This window comes from Trichechus manatus, unplaced genomic scaffold (assembly GCF_000243295.1).
Source record: "Trichechus manatus latirostris isolate Lorelei unplaced genomic scaffold, TriManLat1.0 scaffold00114, whole genome shotgun sequence".
NCBI lineage: Eukaryota > Metazoa > Chordata > Mammalia > Sirenia > Trichechidae > Trichechus > Trichechus manatus.
This window is the reverse complement of record NW_004444050.1, coordinates 2700628-2727865: the sequence shown is the minus strand read 5'-3', so window position 1 is coordinate 2727865 and position 27238 is coordinate 2700628. Positions and strand designations below refer to the sequence as shown.

The 27238-nt window shown below is 39.1% G+C and overlaps 1 protein-coding gene across 1 annotated transcript in view; it reads right to left on the bottom strand.

The window, feature by feature from the left end:
* SUGCT (succinyl-CoA:glutarate-CoA transferase) overlaps positions 1-27238 on the bottom strand; it is an 871200-nt gene that overhangs the window by 137076 nt on the left and 706886 nt on the right. The window contains exon 13 of the mRNA XM_004383969.2: positions 1633-1696. Coding sequence (XP_004384026.1) covers positions 1633-1696 — 64 coding nt within the window. The remainder of the gene's footprint in view (positions 1-1632; positions 1697-27238) is intronic.

Below are 27238 nucleotides of genomic sequence, written 5' to 3'. Positions count from 1 at the left end.
CACCACTTTCCTGTACCATATGGCATTTTTCTGTACTACTATGCTTATACCAGCTCTCTCCGTTATCTTCCTTAATCCACTTATAATGTTCCTTAATTTAAACTCCTGCCTACCAGAATTTCATCATGCTTCATTGATCATACTTCCTTCTTCCTATTATTTTTGCATGTCAATGGTTATGATTCTGGTGTGTTAGAGGAATTTATTATCAAGCTGGCACCAAATCTTAGAATGACATTAACAATAGCAGTTAGTCAATAAATGAAATTATATACTTTTAGAAGTAAATGCTCCATGCTATTCAAGTGAGAATACTGAGGAGTTTAGGAAATACCCAAATTCCAAGCAAGGTTATCAGGAAATAGTTTCAGGAAAACAATGGCCAAAGTTATATCCTAGCTAATTTCATTGTCCTCTGTCCAAAGAGTAAACCCTGGTGGCATAGAGGTCAAGAGCTACAGCTGCTAATCAAAAGGTTGGCAGTTTGAATCCACCAGGTGCTCCTTGGAAACCCTACGGGGCAGTTCTACTCTGTCCTATAGGGTCACTATGAGTTGGAATTGACACGACGGCAATGGGTTTATGGGTTCTGTCCAAAGAAAAGAGAAAATGTTGTATATGACTTGTGTGTTGTTACTGGATGCAGTCAAGTCAATTCCAATTCACAGTGGCCCCATGTGACAGAGTAGAACTGCCCCATAGTGTTTTCATGGCTTTAATCTTTATGGAAGCAGATTGCCAGGTCTTTATCCCACAGAGGCTCTGGGTGAGTTCAAACTGCCAACCTTTCAGTTAGCAGCAAGAGCTTAACCATTGTGTCAGCCAGGGCTCCCTATGGCTTGTGTATAGTTTATAAAACAGGGACACAAAGGATAAGAATGTGGAGTGTTTTTCTAGCAATATCCAGAGGGGAGGGACAACAGATCCGAGCGATGGTAATAATACAATCCCTAGAGAAGTAAGTCTGTGTGGGTAATGGGATTGGCATAAGCTCTCTTGGATGAGCCATCCAAGAGGGTGCTCTGAGAGTAGGCATGAGGCTCAGGCCACTGGAAAGTAGAACTCTTCCCTGGAAATGAAAAAGTTGGCCTTTTTCCTGAGTTTGTTTGGTATGAATCAACTTACAAAAATTCATTCCATCCTGTGTTTATTGAAAACATTTAGTTTCCTGATCTGCAAAGCCAGGATCCATACCCTAACCCATAGTTCTGAAGGCAAATGCCCTTGGCTTGAGCAGCCAGTGGCCTTCCTTGAACACTATCTCTGTCTGGCCTGGCTTTCTCATTGTCATACTAACTGTACTATACTATCACAATAGTTGCCATATTTGTTGTTACCCATCTATTGATAATTACATAATGTACTTTTGTGAGTACACGATTACACCAAGTGCAATTAGGAAACAGAAGCATTTTTTGTCACTGAGGTAACCAGACATTCATTAGAGCTGAGGCACAACTCCATAGCCTCAGCATTCATTCCTGTGAGTGTAGACCAAGGGTTCCTCTTTTATCCAAAATGAGTGGCCGTGACTTGACAAGTTGTTTGGGGATCAGCAGGTCCCTGCAGCAATCACCATATGTTACAATTAATAAAGGAAGGTGTTAAAGAGAGTAACCAAAATGTTCAAACCTGGGACTGATATCCTCCCCACAGTCGGATGCTCCATCTCCATAACAAGGCCATTGTGTAGTACCTTAAAATGTAAAAACAGAGAGAAAAATACTTTACAAAATGAAAGTATCTTTAATCTCAAAGTATATGGAAAACTGCCTATTCAATTCATGCTGAAGAAAGATATTGCAAAACACACAGATGTTTAAAATTGTTGTTTCAATGTAAATATTTAAGATAAAAATAATGTCCTATCTTATATCATACCAAGTGAAGCCAAAGGATACCAGAAGACTCAAGGACTAGCAAATTATATTTCTATAAATCTTCCCACATAAAAATACTATTTTTTTTCTCAATACAGGGGATGATTCCCCCATCTCATCTGTGTATGCACCTCTAAATATTAAAACTCAGCCTCTTTATGAAAGCTATTTATAAAGTAGAAACTCAGAAAAATTATATTTTATGCTTTAGTGGGTACTGCAGCCTTCCTGGAATAGAAGAGTTTTTATAGAAAAACATTGGTAAAGGTTGTATAGGTCTTAAATATCAGTCAGATAGGAATCCTATAATGTCAATTTATATATTATCATTAATGAACATTGTCTTAGTTATCTAGTGCCGCTATAAAAGAAATACCACAAGGCGTTGGCTTTAACAAACAAAAACATATTCTCTCACAATCTAGGAGGCTAGAAGTTCAAATTCAGGGTGCCAGCTCTAGGGAAAGCCTTCCTTTCTCTGTTGGCTCTGGGGGAAGGTCCTTGTCATCGATCTTCCCCTGGTCTAGGAGCTTCTCAGCGCAGGTACCCTAGGTCCCAAAGGATGTAATCTGCTCCTGGTGCTTCTTTCTTTATGGTATGAGGTCATTCTCTCTACTTACTTCTCTCTCCTTTTATCTCTTGTAAGATAAAAGGTGATACAGGCCATTCCCCAGGGAAACTCTCCTTCCATGGGATCAAGGCTGTGACCTGAGTATAGGGTGTTTCATCCCACCCTAATCCTCTTTAACATAACCTAATCTTGCCTCATTAACATAACTGCCTCTAACCCTGCCTTATTAACATCATAGAGGTTAGGATTTACAACACATAGGATAATCACATCAGATCACAAAATGGTGGACAACCAGACAATACTGGGAATCATAGCCTAGCCAAGTTGACACACATTTTGGGGGGACACAATTCAATTCATAACAAACATCAGAGTAATAAACTTAAAAACAAAAACAAAAACAAAAACAAACCTACAGCCTCTTCCTGTGTTACCTCCCGGCAGGCCATGGAAATGAAAAGTCAAGTGTAGAAGGACAGGGTGGGAGGCACCAGGGCCTGGACCAGGAGCCCAGAAGGGTGGCACATGTGCTCCTGACAAGTTATTCAGTGGAAGACATGGCAAGTCAGTCAAATTCAACAGGTGATCAGAGGTGATCAGAGAATCCAGAAAGCCAGTGAATACTGGGAAGTAGACAGAGTCCAGGCTGTGTGATAGGCACATGAGCTTAGCCAGCTACCAGGGAACCCAGAGTAGGCCCAGTAAGAGTCCTGAGCAGATGGTTGACACCAAGAATGCTTTCAAAAGGCAGTAAAACCATAAAATCTTACAGGGCTAGGTTTCAGAACTAGGACTACACAATCATGGAGTCTGTCAGTTTGTCATACTAGGCTGGTTTGCTGTGATGCTAGAAGATGTGCCACTGATATTTCAAATACTAACAGGGTCACCTATGATGACCAAGTTTCAGCAGAGCTTCCAGACTAAGACAGACTAGGAAGGCCTGGTGATCTACTTCCAAAAATCAGCCAGTGTAAACCTTATGGATCACAACAGAACATTTTCCAATATAATGCTGGAAGATGAGCCCCTAGTTTGGAAGGCACACAAAATACACAGCGGCTACAACAATGGACTTGAGCATACCAATGAAGATGGCACAGGAACAGGCAATATTTTGTTCTGTTGTACAGAGAGGTCACCATAAGTCACAGTCAACTCAACAGCAACTAACAACAACCATATCATGGAGTAGGCGGAGAAGACATCTAAGAAAAAATTGAAGACCTCATCGTAAAGGGCTAAGGAGGTTCTCCTGCAATAAGTAGGTCCAAGATTGGTATCCAGTGTCCCAGTGTAGAGACCTTGGTCTCAAGGTTAAGACCCAAAGCCAATTACTAGTAAAGGGACATTCTATCAGCATCTGGCCAGCACAAATTTGACTTGATGCTGAATCACTTGACTGATAAATCCCTGGCAAACGGAGGCTAGAATGTTTCCCATAGGGTGGGCAGGAAAACAAAGTCTACCAGATATCATGTGCCCTCCAACTGTAGTTAGAAGCTGAGGTGAGGGCAGAACCAGGTTAGAATCAGGTTCTGGAACATAAAAGTTGAATTACTAGGGGCAAAGTGTTCTATGATACACAAATGAAAATGCTACATTTTTGTTTTTATTTTTGCTTACAACTGGGGGTCATCTGGGTATACTGTCTCAAAGAACTCAACATCTACTTCTGGATTTATGGTGAGATAAATATGGGCAACTCAGATAAATTGAGTTTCACCTGCACTATCTACCAAATGGAGCCCTGGTGGCACAGCGGTTAAGAGCTTGGCTGCTAACCAAAAAGTTGGCAGTTTGAATCCACCAGCCACTTCTTGTAAACCCTGTGGAGCAGTTCTACTTGGTCCTATCGGGTTGCTATGAGTCAGAATCGACTCGACGGCAACAGTTCTTTGGCTTGGATCTACCAAATGGAGAGCTTCCCTCTTCTTGTCCTGCAAATATATCTAAAGGATAGAAGTATTTCAGTGGCAGAATAATCTTATAGACACAAATTCATGCCAACATCCCAAAGAGTGGCGTTGTAATGATTTTACAGCATTTTGAACTTCTGGTAAAAGCTAGATTTGCATATCCAAATTCTTATTATAATCTATTCACAAAGCAAAGGGGCATGGAATAAAGAGACCAGTAAAAATGCTTTTTCACTTGGAGTGAATACGCTTCACTTCTATAAGGGAAAGAATCAAATTTCCTGTGTTTACCCATTTCCAGTGAGTGCTTTGGTCACATTATGGAGTAAACCATCAATAAGACAACCTCATGGGTGAATTTTTGAGGTCAGAACTATAGCTCTGCTATAGTTAAATACTCTGGCTTCCACTCTTTGGGAAGAGTTACCACTTTAAACTTCTTTAAACAAGCATGCTAACCTCCCTCATTGAGGCAATGTCACACAGTATGGAGACCCTTTCTAGGGACACCTTGTCTCTCTGTTGGGATCACAGACTTTGTAGCCCAGAGCTGGCCAGAGAAAATCCTTGCCAGTGTTGGAACTGTGCTATAATTCAACTCTGGTGTGGCTCGTTCTCAGAACCCACCCAGCACAGCCTCCTCCAGTGTGGGGGTGGGGGCTAAGTGCCAACGGGAGGTGCTAAATCTCAGCTCTACTAAGGACAGGAACAAAAATACTGAGCTAAATTTCACTCGAAACAATTATCTGCACACTGAATCATTCTTCTCGTATCTCTATTGCCCTCCTGACTACCTCTCTGTAATAACCCTGCAGTGCTACTCACAAAAGACAAAAGTGAGTGTTCTTAGCTAAATATAACTGAGCTGATGGTGTTGGAATTCATTAACGCTGAATTTTAACCGTGTAGCAAACGTTAAGTGTCAAACGTGAAAGGGTAGTTGGTAAAGGTCAAGGGACATATGTCAAAGTTTTGTGAAGAGAAGCTAACAGTTGATTGAAATTTTTCATGGAAGCAGTTTGGAGAGTATACTTCCTTCACCCTTACCTCCATTGCTGTCTGCATATAATATTCCCAATATGAAAACTCTCTTACCTACTCTTTTTCAATTCCCTTGCATTGAAAATAGTTCAGCACTCAGCAGAAACATAGTCTTCTTATGCGTGGCAGAGGAAGTGAACTGCAGTTTCTCATTTTCTGTAGCGTTCATACAATCATGAGGCGAATGGGCTGGTCTGAGCTCTGATCTTCAGAAAGAACTGATTTACTCCCCTGTTTGGTTGCCACCCACCCTTTTATGTGAAGGCTGAAGTGAAGATAATTCCATAGGCTTTCTCCGTGAATCAGGTCAGATTATCCCACAGAACAATCAGGGCTGTGGAAGTGCTGTCCCTAGAAACCCTGCCTAATGACTTGGAATCTTGGAAAATTCTGCAGCCCTCATTATGGGGCAAGTCCTGCTCTGCTTAGTAACATATTCGAGGACCTCAGAACCCAGGATGTCTGTCTGAATTCTGACATAAATCTCTCTGGCTGCCTTCCTTTCAGGCATATTGTCTCACCCTCACTTCAGTGGTAATGGAGGAACTACCACTTACCACCATTTGTATAACATCTCAGGAATGGTTACAAAATGTTCCCTTTCCCTTTTCTCATTCTCCTTGAGTCTCAACACCTCAATCTCTATAAGCTTAACACAGAAATTCAGAATAACCTGTGTCATTTTTTGACCATTCACAGTGGACAGGGGACCTGATCTTCAGGGACCTTCAACTATTTTCCCTCAAGGGAGATTTCATGCCTTGAACCTCAGTTTTGGCATCCAGGGTATTCTTTGTTGAATACTGAGCTACTTTAAAATAGGGCAAAAGACCTTGCATAGAATTTTATGATGGTTTTTCTCCATTTGGTTATGTCTTTGGGTTTTACTGTTTTTTTTTCCCTCTTTTACTCCTTCAGTCTTTTATGGTTTGGTAACTCTTCTAAATTTCATTTCCTCTCCTTGAAATTTCAAAAGCACATTCTTGACAAGAATAGTACTGTAGACAGTGTACCAACCTCTCTAGCAAAGAATCAGGCCTATTTAAAATAAGGTCTCTCTTTCTTCCTCAAGAGTTTTACAGATTGACAGCCTAATGGCAGAGTCAAATGGTAATGCATTAATGATGGGGGGAAAAGAATAAAATGTATACCTTAAAGTGACGTGGGAAATAAGTTTAAGTGAAAGCAAGAGAGTCTTTTTAAAAAGTCCTATGGCAGAAATGGCAGAAGAAAAAGCCTATAATATAGCACTAACAAGACCAAAAAAAAGTGCTAAAAATGAATATTGATACCCTCTATATAGCCAGCAAAACATCTTTACAGAAAGCAAGAGATCTGGGTCAAGACTAGAAGTAACAAGGCATATTCAAATGAAAAAAGATTGATAGAATGCTGACATTATATGACATAATGGAATTCACCCCTGTGGACTTTAGCAAGTAACACTAGTTGCTGTCAAGTTGATTCTGACTCATAGTGACCTCACGTGTGTCAGAGTAGAACTGTGCTCCATAGGGTTTTCAATAGCCGATTTTTTTAAAGTAAATCACCAAGGCTTTCTTCTGAGGCATCTCTGAGTGGACTCAAACCTCCAACCTTTTGGTTAGCAGCTGAGCATGTTAACCATGTGCACCACCCAGGGACGCCCCTGTGGATTTTACGTATAACAAAATCAATGTAATACCTCCAACGACATAGCAAAGATGCACAAACAAGTGTTGACCTTTCCGTTCAACGTGAATAGATATATGACCTATTTATTTATTTTACCAAACATCATAGAACATCTAGGTGCTAGGTACAATGAAGGGCGTTGGTGGTAAAAAGATGAATGAACCTGCATTCAAAGTTTTTATAATTAGATCGGGTAGACAATCAGAGACCTGAAACCATGTTTATAACACAGTGCCATTCCATAATGAAGAAGCAAGGTACAATGAGGAGCAAGCAAGTACAGGTAGTCTCCAGATCACGGACGAGTGCTGTTCCTAAGTCTGTCTTTCAGTAGAATTTGTACGCAAGTCAGAACAGTTAGGTATGGTCCATATCTAATGTCAGTTAGGCAAATGTTTATCTTAGTGTGTAGTATATAGTGTACCTTTCTATACATTAAAAAAAAAAAATTGAAGAAACACTTCTAGGTACACTAAACATCTTTAACGTAATAATACAGTAATAATAATGTTTTGCTGCGTGTTGCAAAGTAGTGCCCAATTGTTAAACTCTGTGCCATTGTATGTACCTCAAATTTTTAATATAATAGGCTTTATGGGGGTTGGTTCATAACTATGGGTTGTAGATAAGTCGAACATTCACAACCCAGTGACTGCCTGTACTGCCTATCTAAAGTGTGTAGGTCAAGGAGGTCAGCAAAGGTCATAGAAAAAAAGATATTAAAACAAAATTTGAAAGCTAACGATAATAGTGATAAATGTTAATAAAAGCAGCTACTGAAGAGCAAAACCTCTTAAGGAATAGGCATTGTGTTAGGAGATAATGGGTTTTCTCTTAATCCTCTCATTCACCACCCCAGGTGGCTGTTGTTGTTAGCTGCTGTCCAGTCGATTCCTTATCATAGCGACCCTATATGCAACAGAACAAAACACTGCCCAGGCCTGCGCCAGCCACACGATCAGTGTTATATGTGAGCCCATTGTTGCAGTCACTGCGTCAATCCATTTACTAGAGGGTCTTCCTCTTTTTCGCTGACCCTCTACCAAGCATGATGTCCTTCTCCAGGGACAGGTTCCTCCTGCTAATGTACATGAGATAAAGTACATGAGATAAAGTCTCACCATCCTTGCTTCTAAGGAGCATTCTGGCTGTACTTCTTCCAAGAGAAATTTGTTCATTCTTCTGGCAGTCCATGGTATATTCAATACTCTTCCCCAACACCAGAATTCAAATGCATCAATTCTTCTTCAGTCTTCATTATTCATTGTCCAGCTTTCTCATGCATATGAAGCGATTGAAAATACCATGGCTTGGATATGGCACACTTTACTCCTCAGAGTGAAATCTTTGCTTTTTAACACTTTAAAGAGGTCTTTTGCAACAGATTCTCCCAATGCAGTAATTTGATTTCTTGACTGCTGCTTCCATGAGTGTGGATTGTGGATCCAAGTAAAATGAAATCCTTGACAACTTCAATCTTTTCTCTGTTTATCATGATGTTGCTTATTGGTCCAGTTGTGATGATTTTTTATTTTCTTTATGTTGAAGTGAAATCCATACTGAAGTCTGCAGTCTTTGCTTTTCATCAATAAGTGCTTCAAGTCCTCTTCGCTTTCAGCAAGCAAGGTTGTGCCGTCTGCGTCTCGCAGGTTGTTAATGGGTCTTCCTCCAATCTTGATGCCACGTTGTTCTTCATCTAGTCCAGCTTCTACCATTATATGCTCAGCATACAGATTGAATAAGTATGGTGAAACGATACAACCCTGACGCAAACCTTTTCTGATTTTAAATCACTCAGTATCCCTTTGTTCTGTTTGAACTACTATCTCTTGGTCTATCTACAGGTTTCGAATGAGCACAATTAAGTGTTCTGGAATTCCCATTCTTTGAAAAGTTAGTCATAATTTGTTATGATCAACACAGTTGAATGCCTTTGCATTCAATAAAACACAGGTAAACATCTTTCTGGTGTTCTCCGCTTTCAGCCAAAATCTATCTGACATCAGCAATGATATCCCTCATTCCATGTCCTCTTCAGAATCCACCTTGAATTTCTGGCAGTTCCCTGTCAATATACTGCTGCAACTATTTTTGAATTATCTTCAGCAAAATTTTACTTGCATGCAATATTAGTGATGTTATTCAATAATTTTCACATTCTGTTGGATCACCTTTCTTTGGAATGGGCACTAATATGTATCTCTTCCAGTTGGCTGTCTTCCAAATTTCTTGACATAGATGAGTGAGCATCTCCAGTGCTGCATCCATTTGTTGAAACATCTCAACTGGTATTCTGTCAATTCCTGGAGCCTTTTTTTTTGCCAAAGCCTTCAGAGCAACTTGGACTTCTTCCTTCAACACCATCGGTTCTTGACCATATGCTACCTTCTGAAATGGCTGAACATCAACCAATTCTTTTTGGTTCAGTGACTCTGTGTATTCCTTCCATCTTCTTTTGATGCTTCTTGCTTCGTTCAATATTTTCCCCATAGAATCCCTCAATACTGCAACTCGAGGCTTGAATTTTTTCTTCAGTTCTTTCAGCTTGAGAAATGCCAAGCATGTTCTTCCCTTTTTGGTTTTCTAACTCCAGGTCTTTGCACATCTCATTATAATACTTTCCTTTGTCTTCTCGAGCTGCCCTTTGAAATCTTATGTTCAGCTCTTTCATGTGATCATTTCTTCTTTTTGCTTTAGAGCCCCTGTGGCACAGTGGTTAACAGATGGGCTGCTAACCAAAATGTCGGCAGTTCAAATTCACCAGCTGCTCCCTGGAAATCACTATGAGGCAGTTCTACTCCGTCCTACAGGTTTGCTATGAGTCAGAATAGACTCGAGGGCAACGGGTTTGGTTTTTTTTTTTTTTTTTTTTTTGGTTTACCCTGCGTTCAAGAGCAAGTTTCAGAGACTCTTCTGATATCCATTTTGGTCTTTTTTATTTTCTTTCCCATCTTTTTAATGACGTTTTGCTTTCTCCATGTATATATGATGTCCTTGATGTCATCCCACAACTTGTTTGGTCATATATCAGTGTTCAATGCACCAAACCTATTCTTGAGATGGTCTCTAAATTCAGGTGGGATATACTCAAGGTTGTACTTTGGTTTTCATGGACTCGTTTTAATTTTCTTCAGTTTCAGTTTGAACTTACATAGGAGCAATTGATAGTCTTCAGCAGTAGGCCCCTGGGCTTGTTCTGACTGATATTGAACTTCTCCTTCGTCTCTTTCCATAGATGTGGTTGATTTCATTCCTGTGTATTCCATGTGGTGAGGTCCACCTGTATAGATACTATTTATGTTGTTGAAAAAGGTATTTGCAATGAATAAGTTGGTGGTCTTGCAAAATTCTACCATGCCATCTCCAGTTTCGTTTCTATCACCAAGGCCATATTTTACAACTACTGATCCCTTTTCTTTGTTTCAAACTTTCGCATTCCAATCACCAGTAATTATCAATGCAAATTGATTGCATGTTTGATCAATTTCAGATTGCAGAAGTTGGTAAAAAATATTCCATCTCCTCATCTTTGGCACTAGTGGTTGGTGTGTAAATTTGAATAACAGTCATATTAATTGGTCTTCCTTGTGGGTGTACTGATATTTTCGTATCACTGACAGCATTGTATTTCAGGATAGATCTTGAAATATTCTTTTTTGAAGATGAATGCAATGCCATTCCTCTTCAATTTGTCATTCTTGGCATATTAAATCATATGATTATCCAATTCAAAACGGCCAATATCATTCTATTTCAGCTCACTAACACCCAGGATATTGATCTTTATGCATTCCATTTCATTTTTGATGACTTCCAATTTTCTTAGATTCATACTTCCTACATTCCACATTCTTATTATTAATGGACGTTTGCAGCTGTTTCTTCTAATTTTGACTAGTGCCACACCAGCAAATGAAGGTCCTGAAAGCTTTATTCCATCCATGTCATTAAAATTGACTCTACTTTGAGGAGGCAGCTCTTCCTCAGTCATATTTTGAGTGCCTTCCAAACTGAGGGGCTTATCTTCAAGCAATATATCAGACAATGTTCCACTGCTATTTATAAGATTTTCACTGTCCAATTTTTTTAGAATTAGATTGCCAGGTCCTTCTTCTTAGTCTGTCTTAGTCTCTGTGCTCCACTGAAACATGTCCATCATGGGTGACCCTGCTGGTATCTGAAATATCATCGCATAGCTTCCAGCATCGCAGCAACATGCAAGCCACCACAGTATGACAAACTAACAAAAGAATGGTGGGAACCACCCCAGGTAAGAACTATTATTATCTGCATTTCTACTGATAAGGTCACCAAAACCTAAAGAAGTGCTTGCCCAAGGTTACAAAATTAATAAATGGTTGACCTTGGATTAAAATTTAGGTATATCTGACTGTAAGCTCTTTGCCAGGTTCCTGGCAGATGGAGACCTAGTAAATGAAAAAAATGGACAAGGATAATTTCATTGACCATTAACATAACTATCTGATGTGGTCAATTCTGTAAAATGAATGAGTTGATTCAATGGGGAAAGAAAATCAGCCAGAATGATTGCTTGGCACTATGGGGCCCAATTAGTTAATAAACTGAACTGCTCCCTTGCAGGTAGCCAAGGATACTCTGGCACCCAGATAGAAAAGCTGTGAAAGGAGGAAGGGTTTTGGACCCAGCCTAGCAAAGTAATTACCAGCTCAAGTTTTGGCGGGTGCAGACCCAGTGGGTGACCTTGTACTAGGGAGTTAGTCCTGTAAGCCTCAGAATCATCATCAATTAAACGTAGATAATAATATCTCTTTCTAAGGAGTTTGTAAGGATTAAGTGAAATAATGAGTGTAAAGTGCTGATCACAGGGCCTGAAAGAGAGTAAGCTCAAAATAAATGGCAATTGTTTTCATTATTATCTTTGACAGACTGGATTTGAACTCTTGCTTCAGTAAGTACTGGCTGAGTGGCTTTGGTGCATGTTAATTCATGCAACAAAAATGTGTTAAGTGTACTAACAGTAATGATTAATAGTTAATCATAAGTATTAATATTAATAGCTGTTTTATTCCCTGCCACACCCCCAGTAACTTAAACAATATCTGGCACTATCTGGTAGATGCTCAATAAATATTTACTGAATTATTGAATTAACTGAATAAGTAGCAGGTGTCTGCTTTGTCTCTAGCCATCTTAACTAATTTTGGTTTAATTATTTTACAGGGGTAGGTTACTCTATGTTTTAAGCTTAAGTAAGCCTGCGTGTACCTTGTTTACTGGGTAATCCATCCCTACTCATATGCATGTGAAAGCTAGACAGTTAGAAAAGAAGACAGAAGAAGAATTGATGCATTTAAATTGTAGTGTTGGTGAAGAATATTGACTATGCCATAGATTTACAGAATAACAAACAAATCAGTCTTGGAAGAATGCTCCTTAGAAGCAAGAATGGTAAGATTTCTACTCACTTGCTTTAGACATGTCATCAGGAAAGACCAACTACTATAAAAGGACATCATGTTTGGTAAAGTAGATGGCCAGTGGAAAAGAGGAAAACCTTCAATGAGGTGGGTTGACACAATAGCCACACCAATGGGCTCAAGCATACCAATGATCATGGAGATGATACAGGACTGAGCACCATTTTGTTCTGTTATACGTAAGGTCGTCATGAGTTGCAGTTGACTCTATGGCAACTAACAACAAATTTATTCGTGTAACAACTTGGATGAATCTTGAGGGAATTATACTGAGTGAAAAAGGCCAGTCCCAAAAGGTTACACATTGTATGATTTCATTTACATTACATTCTTGAAATGACAAAATTATGGGAATGGAGAACAGATAAGTGGTCCCTAGAGGTTAGAGAGGGATGAGGGTGGAGGAAAGGGATGTGGATGTAACTATAGAAGGACAACAGGAGGTATCCTTGTGGTGATGGAACAGTTCTTTATCTTGATGGTATGGATTTCAATATCCTGGTTATGATATTGTACTATAATTTTTCAAGATGTTACTACTGGGGAAACTGAATAAAAAGTACATAGGATCTGTCTATATTATTTCTTACAATTGCATGTGAACCTACAATTATCTCAAAATAAAAAGTTTTATTCTCAAAAACATTCTTTTTTAATTTTAGTCTTCCACATTTTGGTTTTTTAAACATTGGAATTGATTTTTGTATAAGATGTAAGAGGGGATTCAATTTCATTTTTCCCCTAGAAGAGTTTTTGAGCAGTACCTCCTTTCCTCATGAATCTGCAATACCAGCTCTGTTGTATGTAATTTCTGTACAAGTGTGGGATTGTTTCTGGGGTCTATGGGTCTTTTTGTCTCCCCTTTACCAATACCACACTAAGTCACTGTGGCTTTATAATAACCGTTAAACCAGTTGCAGCTGAGTCAATCCCAACTCAGGGTGACCCCATGTGTGTCAGAGTAGAACTGTGCTCCATAGGGTTTTCAGTGGATGAGTTTTTGAAAGTAGATAACCAGGCCTTTCTTCCAAGGTGCCTCTGGGTGCAATCAAACCTCTAACCTTTCAGATTGCTGCTGAGCATGTTAACCATTTGCACATTTCAGGGACTAGCTTTATAATAATTATCTGTATTTCATTTGGCAAGAACCCCACTCCACCCTTGTCCTTTGTCTTCAGGGATCCATGGCCCTTTTCTCTATCAAATTTAAAGTTAGCTTGTCAAATTCCATGAAAACTCTGTTGGGCCAAATTAATATCCTTACAATATTATCTTCTTACCCATTAAACATTTATTTTAATAATTTCCTTTATTTAAGTCATTTTAATATTTTCTGTAAAGATTGATTTTTTATTATAAAGGCTTTATACATTTTTTATTGGATTTCTTACATTTTAGCTGTTAAGATAATATGAATCTTTTTCTTTTTATAAAAATTTCGTTTATTGCTGGCATAGAGAAATGCAATTGATTTTTAGATTTTGATCTTATATCTGGCGAACACTTATAACTTAATAACTCTGTTAGTAGATTCTGTTGGATCTTCCTTAAAATTAATTACATTATCTCTGAACAATTATAGTTTTGTATTTCCTTTCCAATGTTTACACATTTTATTTTGTTTTCCTACATTATATTGCTGGCTAGAAGCACCAATATACTGATAAACAGAAGTGTTAATAGAGAGCATTTTTATCTTGCTTCTAGTTTTAAAGGCGGTGTAATTAATGTTTCATCAACGAGTATGTTTGCTCCAGGGTTTTGTAGAAACACTTTATCAGGTTAAAGAATCTATTCCTAATTTGATGAGAATGTTTATCAAAGATATTGACTTCTATCAAATACTTTTTAATCCATCTATTGAAATGATCATATAACTATTCTGCCCTAATTTGTTAACATGGGGAATTAATAATTTTCCTAATGTAGAACCAACTTTGTGTTTCACGAATAAACTCATTTTTTAGTTTTATTTGCTAATGTTTTATTTAAAATTGTCTTGCATCTATTCTCATGAGATTGGCCTGCAATTGTCCTTTCTTGTATTGTCCTTATTTGACTTTATATCAAGAATATCTTTATAAAGTGAGTAAGAGTCATCATGTTGTCCTATTTTCTGAAAGTATTTGTGTAAGACTGGAATTATCTGGTCCTTCAATATCTGTTGGAAACTAACCTGCAAAATGATGTGGGACTGGTGTTTTATTAGTGAGAAGTTTTTAAATTATTAATTTATTTATTCAATGAATATAGGAAAATTCAGATTTTCCCATTTTTCTTGAGTAAATTTCAATAACTCATATTTTCTGGGAATTTTACCACTCCATTAAATTGTCAACTTAATTGTGTTAAAATTTTCAATACTTATTGTACAGTTTTAGAATTATTCTATCTTTTGAGTGAATTGAAATTTTTCTTGCTCTATGGTGACTTGTTATATAGTAATTCATTTTGTTTTCAAGTCTGCAGTATCTATTATTAAAGTTTGTGTTTTCTTCATATATCATTTTGGTTTGTATTTTCTTCATCTGTCATTTTGATTTGCATTATCTTCGTATATTATTTTGTTGCTGTACAGTCAACCTTTCTAAATTCTTAAGTTTTAGTTATGTCACTTGAAAATAGAAAATTACAGGATTTATCCTATTATATCTCTGGCTTTTAATGGAAGACTTTGGTGTATTAGAATTATTGATATATTTGAATTAATTTCTAGGATCTTAATTAGTGCCTTCTTTTTAGACTACGTTAAAAAAAAAATTCTTATATGGCCTCCTTTGGGATTAAGATTGTTTCCCACATTTGATTTTTCCCACTTTTACTATTTCAGATGTTATACATTGTACTTCTATTCTTTTACTATTCTTTCCCTCTATAAATTTTAATATGCATATTTAACTTGACCAACTCAAAATCTGATCAATACTTATTCAGTTATTCCCCCTGACCATTTATATGCCAGATGTACCCATATTTTCTCGGTTTGCAGTATTCTTAGCATCTCAGTAAATTTCTCAGTACCCCTAGGAAAAAGAAATACTTGACAGTTTTGTTTATTAAAGTCCTAACAACTTAATGAGTACTTATGTCCTAATAACTTAGCAGCTATTTGAAATATTTATATATATATATACACACACATATACAAATTAAGAGAAAAAGTAGTATTTTATTTCATTTTTAAATAACCACAGTGAACATTCTAATAGCATATTTGGCACTGTACAACCTTTCAAATCTAAGAGTCAGATTGGATACCTCCACCCTTATTTCCTGTTTCATATTGATTTTCTCATGATACCTGCTTTTTTTCACACCGACACCTGAAAACTCTGCTTGGTAAAGATATGATACAATTGAAAGGAATGTAGTGCAATTTAATGTTGAAACTATGAAATATCTTGAGCTAGCAGTTCATGCTGTCCAACTGATATTGCTGTGTTCCCTTGAAATTTTGTGAATTCACTGGGGCACCACAAGTCTCTCAGCATATAATATGGGAACCATAGTTGAGTATCTTGGTTCTTTTTTTTTTTTTAAGTTAAAAAATTTGACATTATCAATATTGTTTCCCAAAGTCAATTTTTTTTAGCTTATCACATGTTTTCCATATTTTTTGTTGACCATTGTGCTTTTATCTTAGATCTTCCTTTGTTGTTAGGTGCCGTGGAGTTGGTTCCGACTCACAGTGACCCTATGTATAACAGAACTAAATGTTGCTTGGTCCTCTGACATCCTCACAATAGCAGGTATGTGTGAGCCCATTGTTGCAGCCACGGTGTCAGTCCATCTTGTTCAGGGTCTTCATATTTTCCACTGACCCTCTAGTAAGCATGATGTCCTTCTCCAGAAATTGGTCCCTCCTGATAACATGTCCAAAGTAAGGGAGACAAAGTCTCACCATCCTCGTTTCTAAGAAGCATTCTGGCTGTACTTCTTCCAAGACAGGTTTGTTTCTTCCTCCAGCAGTCTATGGTGTATTAAATATTCCTTTAGTGGTTGTTTTCCCTCTCCCTGAAGAATGTTCCTTAGAATTGCCTTAGTGATCGGTTGATAGTGAATTCTCTTGGTTTCCTTCTAGAAATTATTTCACCTTCATTGTGAAAAATAGTTTTGCTGGTTATACAGTTCTAAGCTAACAATTATTTTCTTTTGATACATTGATGATATTTTCCCACAACTTTCTCATTTTCATTGTTGCTCTCAAGAAGGCCACTAGAAGTCTAATTGCCATTCCTGTGTAGGTCATTGGTATATTTTTTTCTCTGGATGATTTTAAATCTTCTCTGTCTTTGGTTATATGCCAGTTTAACCACCATCAGTCTAGGCCGTGATTGCTTTGCAGTTAATGTATTTGAGATTTGTTGGACTTTCTGAATCTTAGGAATTATGTCTTCAAAAGTTCTGGAAAATACTTACCCATGTTCAAATACTGCCTGGAATGCCAATTAGATATATATTAGACTTGTTAGCTATATATTCAGGAGCCCTGGTGGCACAATAGTTAAGCACTTGGCTGCTAACTGAAAGGTTGGCGGTTCAAACCCACCCAGCAGCTCCTTGGGAAAAAGACCTGTTAATCTCTTTCCATAAAGATTACAGCCTAGAAAACCCTATGGGGAAGTTCTACTCTGTCACATGAGGTCACTACGAGTTGGAATCAATTCAATGGCACCTAACAACAACAGCTATACATTATACTTGACCACTCTGTATACCTTGCTCTCTCTCTTACATTTGTTCATTCTCTCTCTGGACTAAATTCTGATTAATTTCTTCATATCTATGTACCATATCATAAATTCCATCTTCAGGTGTGTCTAACCTACTATTTAATTTGTCTGTTGTGCTCCTGATTTTAATGATTATGATTTTTATTTCTAGAATTATTTTCAATTCTTTTTTAGGTATGCCTGATGGCTATTTTTTTGTCCCTGGTTCCTCCAGATAAACAAAACACACACTTTTATTTCTTTCAACATATTAATTTTATATTTTGTATATGATAATTTTAGTATTTGCCATATTTGTGGATATGTTTTTAATTGCATCATGACCCTAGGAACTTTATCTGTGGAGATACCTTAAGGTCTTGTTTTAAAACATGTTCCTTCAGAGATGATTTGCATTGGCTTCTTCCAAGTGCTCAGGGCACCACTGAAATAAGGCTTCGTTAAACTAAGTTTTCTGTTTGGAGATTTGGGGCCTTCAAGTGGAATTAATTCCTGCCTTAAATATTCAGGATAGTAAGTTTGTGGCTAGGACATCTCATGGGAGATTATCTCTTCATATTTTTCCCGCAAGAGCCAAGTTCAAGATAGGCCAGAATCCCTACTCTCTCCCTCTTCAGGGTAGGGTTTTGTTTTCTTTAATTTTGTTTTGTTTTTTTTTTTTTTTTTACCTAGTTTATCCACTGAAATGTTGACTTTAGAAGGTTTAAGTTTTATTCTGAGGCTTCTATTCAACTTCCCTTGTTGCATAAGCCTCAGAATTTTTGTTCTCTCCCCAGTGTTTATGTCCATAAAGTCCAAGTCCTAAGCCAACAAGTTTTGGCAAATGCTGGTTCCAGTGTCTGCTTCTCTGCATGCATGTCTCCTAATCATTTTTATGCCAACAGGATTCCTCTGGTCATCTGGTCCTCCATAGTGTCATAAATAGAGGCCCTCCAAGAATCATTGTGTCCTCTTTAAGCTACATTTTTGAGGCTTAATGTGCTGCTCCAAACTTCCTCTAGATTAATTGTCCCAGGGAATAAGAAAAATAACTATTCAATGAAATAGGAAATACAATAAAACCCAGCAAAATATAAAGGTGATTTATGAACTTTAAAGTCAGGATATTAGAAGTCCAGACTTACATCTTTAACTCACTCCTCCTTGGCAATGGGGCTTTTAATTAAATTATGCCAGAACCAATTGTTCAATCTTCGATGAAAGTTGAGAAAGCATTATTTCCCCTCCAGCACAGGGGACTGCAAAGCTCTGTGAAAAGAACTATTCCAAGAGGTGGTCAGCAGGGTGATTGTGTGTGCTGTCTTCACTTAGTAAGGACCAAAAACCCCTTTGTGCTTAGGAATTTTCCAATTTCCCAGTGGAGAACTGTGAGTTTTGATTAATTCTAAGATCAGGTCATTGTAAATATATCGTCTTTCTGACTGGATTTAGGCATCTTCAATTCCAGAGACTCTGAAGATGCTAAGTAAGGATTCAGGAGTCAGTTGGAGAGGCAGAACCCAATTTATTTTCTTTGATGACTAGTACCTGATACTACACAGAATGCATTAAAGTAAGTGTTTTTCTTAGTAGTATCTATTTGTTAATCAAGAAACCATAACTTAGATGTGAATTACTGCCAACCACTCTACTCTTTCAGAAACCAAAGTAACAAAAGAGTGTGAAGAGAAAAAAAGTCATGTGGATAAAAGCACAACATCACCAAAAAAAAAAAAAGAATGTGGTCTTCTAAGTGAGCAGAGTTTTCTAAGTGAAGTATCAGGGTTAGAGAGTCTAACCAACACGAATGTAAATGAAGGATAGCATGAGTGAGAATGAAATATCCCTTACTTGACACCTGCCTACCATATACCGGGCAATTGGCGTGCACTGGATCATTCTATCCCTACTAAGGTCTGATGAAATAGATGTTATTATCTCCCTTTTATAGATGAAGAGGCAACATTTGGGAGATAAAATGACTTGACTAGTATAAATAGAGGGGTGTTGGTGGTTTCGGTGGCGCAGTGGTTAAGAACTCGGCTGCTAACGAGACGGTCGGCAGTTTGAATTTACCAGCTGCTTCTTGGAAACCCTATGGGGGCAGTTCTATTCTGTCCTATAGAGTCACTATGAGTTAAATCAACTCGACGTCAATGGGTCTGGTTTAGGGGTTCAGTAGCAGAATTCTCACCTTCCATGCAGGAGACCCAGGTTTAATTTCCAACCATACACCGCATGCACAGCCACTACCCATCTGTCAGTGGAGGCTTGTGCATTGCTACGATGCTAAACAGGTTTCAGCTGAGCTTCTAGACTAAGTCGGACTAGGAAGAAAGGCCTGGCAGTCTACTTCCAAAGATCAGCCAGTGAAAACCCTATGGATCACAACAGTCCAATCCACAACAGATCATGGGAATGGCACAGGACTAGGAAGTGTTCCATTCCATTGTGCATGGGATCTCCATGAGTCAGGGACCAACTAAACGGCAACAACAAGAATATAAACAGAGTGAAAAAGTGGTTACTCATGTGTATCTGACTGTAGATACACACTACACACTATGCTGTCTCAAAGTGTTCAATACCACTTCCCACTATTGTAAGATTACAGTGTTCCTGACCTGGGTGCAATGCAGATATAAGGAGAAAAATCACTGGGGACACTGGGTTTTCCAAAGGATGGCCCTTAGCAATCTTTCATTTCTCCCATTGACTTGTGTGCTCCCTAAGGTCAGGTATAGTAAGATGCAAGTAATATTTCATTGAGGATTCACTTTCTGTTGCCTTGATGGGTGTGGATTGTAAACTCTATTGAGATTAAATCTCCTTTGGGATTCAATTACAATAAGGCATCTCCTTAACTGATGTAGTAAAATTTTCTCTTAGTAAATCTATAGGAACATGAAAGACAGCAGGATGAAACAAAGCATCAACATCTGCTTCCTTAGCAATTCCTTTTTTAATAAAGCCATGCATGCCAAATATGCCTAAAATGCATTATCACTCTTGACACAGTATGATATAAGTTTAACCAGGAAAGATTTTCAGCATCAGAAAACCACAGAGGAAATGGTATTGTGGTAAACGCAGTATTGGAGCAGTCACAAAGCAGAACTCCAGTTGATAAGTGTGAAGGTTACTCAGCCCTTAGCCATAAGGAAGCAATATCATTTGTTTACTTTCTGTCATCTATTCTAGAGAACCATGACCACCAAGAGGGCAATCAAGTGACAGTAATATTACCGCATAAAGATCACAGGCACTGCACACCAAGTCCTCCTTGCCCCTGATGCACTATCCAGAAAATGTGCTCAGGTTCACAAAAGGCAAGAACCATTCTGATAATTAATGTGAGTCTAAGAATTAAAAACACTAAGGTGCTGGTTCTAAAATCTAATGCATTCCACGCTTCCATTTTACATTTTGGATCAGTTTTCATGGGAATTTGTGTTGGTGGGAAATACTTTGCTTGTTGCAGGCAGATGTGAGTTTTCTCTAGGGCAAGCGATAAGGAGAACTATTTTAGGAAGGAGTTGGTATGAGGAAGGATGAGGGAGATAATATTGATAAGTGTGAGTGAGCAGGGTCACTGATAACTTTGTGGGCAAATGACCCTTTGGATACGCCAAGATTTTATCAGTGAGAAAGGGCTGAGGCATTTTGACCTGAATTAGTTGGGGTAAGGGTTGGTGGAGTGGGGATAATTATACATAGAAACTACAATTGAGAGATAGGAACCCAGTTAAGAGCTCAGCCAGAGCCTCTCTCAGACACACTCATTTTCTCTAGATGACTTTTTTGCATCCAGTGGCTCATAATTTTAATTGCACGTCATCAATCTGCCTTACAGACGTATTCTGCAGCCTGGATGTTCATAGAACTGTCAATATATCAATGGGGGCGCCAAAGAAGTGCCTCCCACCTCTGCTTGCATGGCTTTAGTGTCATGGGAAACATTGTTCTGAATTCTAACCATGCGTTTTATCTTCTATTTACAGTTACGCGTTATCTTTTGGACCTGACACGTGACACTACCACTCTGGTTGGGACATTTTGCTTCTGTTCACAAAGAATACTTTCCTTAGAGCTAAGCCCTAGAGCCAAATGCACATACTGCTTAGCCTAGTCCTTGGATCAAACCTTAAACTGTATGTACTCACTGCTGTCAAGCCAATTCCAACTCATAGCGCCCCCACAGGGTTTCCAAGGCTGTAAATCTCTACAGAAGCAGACTGCCACATGTTTCTCCCGCGGAGCCATTGGTGGTTTTGAACTGCTGACCTTTCAGTTAGCAGTCGATTGCTTTAATCACTGCACCACCGGGGCTTCTATATGTAGTAGGCTGAATAATGACCACCCAAATATATCAAATCCTAATTCCTAGAACTTGTAAATGTAACCTTCTTTGGAAGAAGGTATTTGCAGACGTGATTAAATTAAGGCTTTTGAGATGTGGAGATGACCCTGGATTATCCAGGTGATACCTAAAGGCCATCACAAGTGTCCTTATAAGAGAAGGCAGAGGGAGATAACACAGACACACAGAAGAGGAGGAGGTAACGTGACCAGGGAGGCAGAGAATGGAGTGATGTGGCCACAAGCCAAGGAACTCCTAGAGCCTCCAGAAGCTAGAAGAGGCAAGCAATGCATTCCTCCCTAGAACTTTCACAGGGAGCATGACCCTGCCAACATCTTGATTTTGGACTCCTGGCCTCCAGAACTATGAGAGAGTAAATTTCTGTTGTTTTAAGCCACCTAGTTTGTGGTAATTTGTTACAGCAGCCCTGTGATATATCTTACCTGAGATCTTGAGCTACTCCCAGATAAAGCACCAGGAGCTAGAATTCTCACTTTAGTCCACCCACCCCTATCTAAACAAACAATGCCTCCCCCCGCCAAAACAAAAATAAATAAATTTGCCCAACCTCTACAAGTCCAAATGAGATTCATAGTTTCTACGTAATAGAGATAGGAATATTCTGAGCAGCAATCATGCTTAAATCAAATAGATGGTGTTTTATTGTAATTACTTTCATGAAGTAATATGTATATATTTTAAATTCTATTTTTGCACCTTTTGAAACTGTCACCGTCAAAAACATGGTAGAAACTTGAGACCAAAAACTGTTTTCACACCAAATTTATCTTCCTCTTTGGTGATTTGTTTAAGCTCAGGCACAAGTTGGTGCTTCATGGGTGACATATAACAAGAAAATGAACATGCATATTGTCCTCGCTACTTTGATTCACTTGTACGACCCAATTATTTGCTGGTAACTCATGAATACTGACTTTCTCAAGTCTTTCCTTAAAGTATAAAAACATGGCTTGTGAATGCCTAGTATTTTCCTGTGACGTAAGACTAGTCAAAATGTAAAAGAAGGAGATGAGGGGTGTTTGTCAGGTATTTCACAAGATCCTAGTTTTATTGGAAGATTGATTGATAGAGGGGCACTCATCAATCTTGTTTCTGCCACTAACAAAATGAGAGGACTTGGACAAAATTTTAACTTTTCTGGGATTTACCTTCTGCACTGTTAAAAACTGGGCTAATATGATCTACCTCATAACGTTGTTCTTAGTTGCCATCAAGTTGGTTCTGACTCATGGCGACTTCATGTATGACAGAACAAAATGTTGTCCAGTCCTGCACCATCCTCAGCATCCATGGTATGGGTATGCTCAAGTCCATTGTTGCAGACACTGTGTGTTTCGAGTGCTTCCAACCAACGAGGCTCATCTTCCAGCCATATATGGTACAATATTCTATTGTGATCCATAGAGTTTCATTGGCTAATTTTCAGAAGGAGATCACCAGGCTTTTCTTTCTAGTCTATCTTTGTCTGGAAGCTCTACTGAAACCTGTCCACTATGGGCGATCTTGCTGATATTTGAAATACTGGTGGCGTAGCTTCCAGCATCATATCAACATACAAGCCATCACGGTACAATAAACTGACAGATATAATGGTGGATAGCATTATGAAGAGAATTAAATGAGTTAGAATATTTTCTCCTAGATTCCCTGAGAGAACCTCATACTCAATAGTGCCTACATAAAAACTCTTTTCACCATACTTCAAACCTAGTTCTGCATTCCCTACCAGCCAGTGGCACTCCCATCCACTCAGTCTCCTATGTCTCACAACTGGGAAGTCCCCTTGACTTTTACCTCTTTCTCATAACTCACCACCCCTTCCCTCTAGTCAAGTTCAATTCCTCACTAAGTCCTATTACTTCTCAAACATACCCCTTCACTCCTTTCTCAAGAATATGACTACAAGTAAATACCTAAGAACTACTTGCCCAAACAACCGAATAGCCTCATAACTGGTCCTTTACCACTGACCTCACCAATCATCAACAATATCATCTGCACTGACACTCTAACGTTCAAATCTGACCATGTTGCTCCCCTGCGTCATGTCCTTCCAATACCCCATTGTATTAGCAAAGGGTGCACGCTATCAGCCCAAGGGCATCATTCATGCTGTCTCTGGTTTGCACATTTTATCATCATTTTCAATAGTTTCCAAAATTTAAAATGTTGGGTATTTCTCATATAAACCTAGATTTATGAATTTTGATAAAAAACAGAAGTGTCTGGAAACCCTAGATCCAACCTACATGAGCTACATGTTCTCAGCTATGATAAGTAGTTTTCTGTTTTCCATAGTCTCAACCACTCCCTACTGCTGACCATCCAGTCTGATTCACTTATTGATCTTATCTGCCTGGCACCTGTAGGTAACTGAGCTTGTGACTTCTGGTCTACAGATAAAGCCATAACTCTCTAGCTTGGACAGAAGGCGCCTCACACTCTAGCCTTGGACTATTTTCCAGTCTCATCTCACTAACATGCTCCATCAAGTCACTTGTAGATTCCTGACTTTATTTTTCAGAGCAGTTTTAGGTTTAAAGAAAACTTGTGCACCAAAATACATAGAGTTCCCATATACTCCCCTCTCCCTTCAGCATGTTGTATCTCCTATTAACATCTTGCATTCTGGTGGTACATTGTTATAACACCTCCTTAACTTTCAGTACACTTCTATCCCTCTAGCCACACACAAACCCAACGGTATTTTCTCTGCTAAACATGTACCCTTCAAGACTCTACTTAAATGGCACTACTTTTTTGAAGTCTTACTTGGGCTGCCTGGAACAACTTAGGTGCTTCTTGTTACACCTACTAAAACATTTCTCAGGTTAGTTTCTAATTGTCTGTGGACACACAGTCCCTGAGAAAAGGGACCATGCCTACTTACCTTTATATCCCTGTCGTCTTGCAGAGTATCTGGTATACATAGGTGTTAATTGGTGTTAGTTAAAAATAAATATGTTTTGAAGTACTTATCTGCTATCTGGCACATACCAAGGGCTCAGTAAATTTGACTTGAATTGGAATAAACAACATTAGGTATCACAGACAGGAGTTTAGTATGAATGATATCCACTTTGGATTCCATCAAAGGCGAAAGTAACAGCATCAGAGTGTTGTTGTTTGTTGTTGTTAGGTGCCATGGAGGTGGTTCTGACTCATAGCGACCCTGTGTACAATGGAACAAAACACTACTTGGTCCTGTGCTATCCTCATGATCACTGTCATGCTTGAGCCCGTTGTTGTAGCCATTGTGTTAATCCATCTCATCGAGGGTCTTCCTCTTTTTCACTGACCCTCTGCTTTACCAAGCATGACGTCCTTCTCCAGGGACTGGTCCCTCCTGATAACATCTCCAAAGTATGTGAGATGAAGTCTCACCATCATGGCCTCCAAGGAGCATTCCGGTTATACTTCTTCCAAGAAATATCGGTTGCCAGTGTAGTGGCTGAAAATGTAGGCTCTGGGGTCAGAATTCCTAGGTTAAAATTCTAGCTCTGCTACCTTTCAGCTGCTTAATGTTTGGCAAGTATCTTAATCTTTCCCTTAGTTTAATAATCTGTAAGTGAGAATTCTAATGCAACTGCTTCAAAGCTTGTTGAGAGGATTATGTAAGATATTTATAAAGCCCTGAACAGTTTTGGTGGACAATAAGCATTAAATAAATTTATGCTATTATTATTATTATTATGTCTATTATTAGTGTTATTAATTTGTTATATAAAGCCTTCTTCATCAAGGAGTCTTCTTGTGCGACAACCACACAAATTAGATTTGTAGGACAGCAGTCTAATGAGATAGCTATATTCTGAGGTCTCATATTTTACTTACACTGAGTAAAAAATATATAATCTGAGAAATTGTAAAGCCCTTTGTCTTAGTTATCTAGTGCTGCTATAACAGAAATACCACAAGTAGATGGTTTTAACAAACAGAAATTTATCCTCTCACAGTCTAGGAGGCTAGAAGTCCAAATTCAGGGCATCAGCTCCAGGGGAAGGCTTTCTGTCTCTGTTGGCTCTAGGGGAAGGTCTTTGTCATCAATTTTCCCCCGGTCTAGGAGCTTCTCAGCACAGGGTTCCTGGGTCCAAAGGATGTGATATGCTACTGGAGCTTCTTTCTTGGTAGTATGAGGTCTCCCCGTCTCTCTGCTTGCTTCTCTCTTTTATATCTCAAAAGAGATTGACCTAGGAGCTTCTGGAAAAATGGCACTCTAGGCAGAAGCACCACGCCTTCCCTCCAAAGCAAAGATCTGAAAAACTAAGCTGAACAGAGAAAACAACAATCCTGAAACCCTAAAATATCAAATGAAGAGATAAAGAACTCATTTAAGCACCAAATGGAGTGAGAAAACTGACAGAGAATGGAGAGCAAGGAGGGATTCATGCAGAGGTCCCCTACCAGCTAATGCAGCGTGGATCCACCATCTTGGACTGCTATCGGAGACCAGCAAACAGGGGGTACGAGAAGGCAGCTTCACAGAGCGTCCAGCGGGAGACAGAGCAAACGTAATTTGTGATATACGCTTTCCCACCCCCTACCCTTCTTCACCCCACTAGGCCTCCTCTGCTTCCCGTGGCCACAATCTCTTGTCCGGGAAACACCAGCTGCTTGGACTCCACCAGACTGCAATACCTGGCTCTCTGAGTGCCATTTGTTGGCTGCTGGTGTTGCTTTTTTCCGCTTCTTTTGATTTCTTCCTTACCTCTCACTGCCTCTCCCTCCTTTCACTCAAATACCTGGCTCCGTGCGCCATCTTTGCTTCTTCCTGAGGGGCTGCAGAGCTCCGGTAATTTGTGATATATGCGTCCCCACTCCCTACCCTTCTTCACCCACACTCGGCCCCCTCTGCTTCCCACAGACACAGTCTCTTGTCTGAGAAACACCAGCTGCTTGGATTCCACCAGTCCGCACTAGCTGGCTCTCTGAGTGCCATTTGTTGGCTGCTAGTGTGGCTTTTTTTTCTGCTTCTTTTGATTTCTTCCTTACCTCTCACCACCTCCCCCTCCTTTCGCTCAAATACTTGGCTCCATGTGCCATCTTTGCTTCTTCCTGAGGGGCTGTGGAGCTCCGTTCAAGTGTGGAGCTGCTTCTTGGTCTGGGCTGCCACGCTGGTGGGATCCCAGGGCTTTAGTTTGTTTGTTTGTCTGTTTTGAATTGTTTGTTTGTTTTCTTTTCCTTTTCTTGAGTTGGGAGCCCTTTCTAGCCAGGCGGTGCTGCGTGGCAAGGAGACTACCCCCTCAGCTTGCACAGACTTGCAGAGGGATCCTTGAGGACATTTCTTTGTTCGTTGGTTTTTTGTTTTTTTTTTTTTTTCTGTTTTTTTCGGGGGGCTTGTTTTTGTTCTTTTTTTTAATTTGGTTTTTTTCTTTTCCCTTTTTGTCTTTCTTCATTACTCAGTTTCTTGTCTCTCTGTATCTTCCTTCTCTTTCTCTTCCCTGAATACCTGGTGTTATATACCTCTACACCTTCTGGCTAGGCTGTGCTGCAACACCTGGGAGCAACTTCCCCAGGCCTCATAGCTGCACCGGCGGGATCCCTGGGAACTTTGCGGTTCTTTAGCCTTTCCGATTTTTATTTATTCATTCTTTTCTT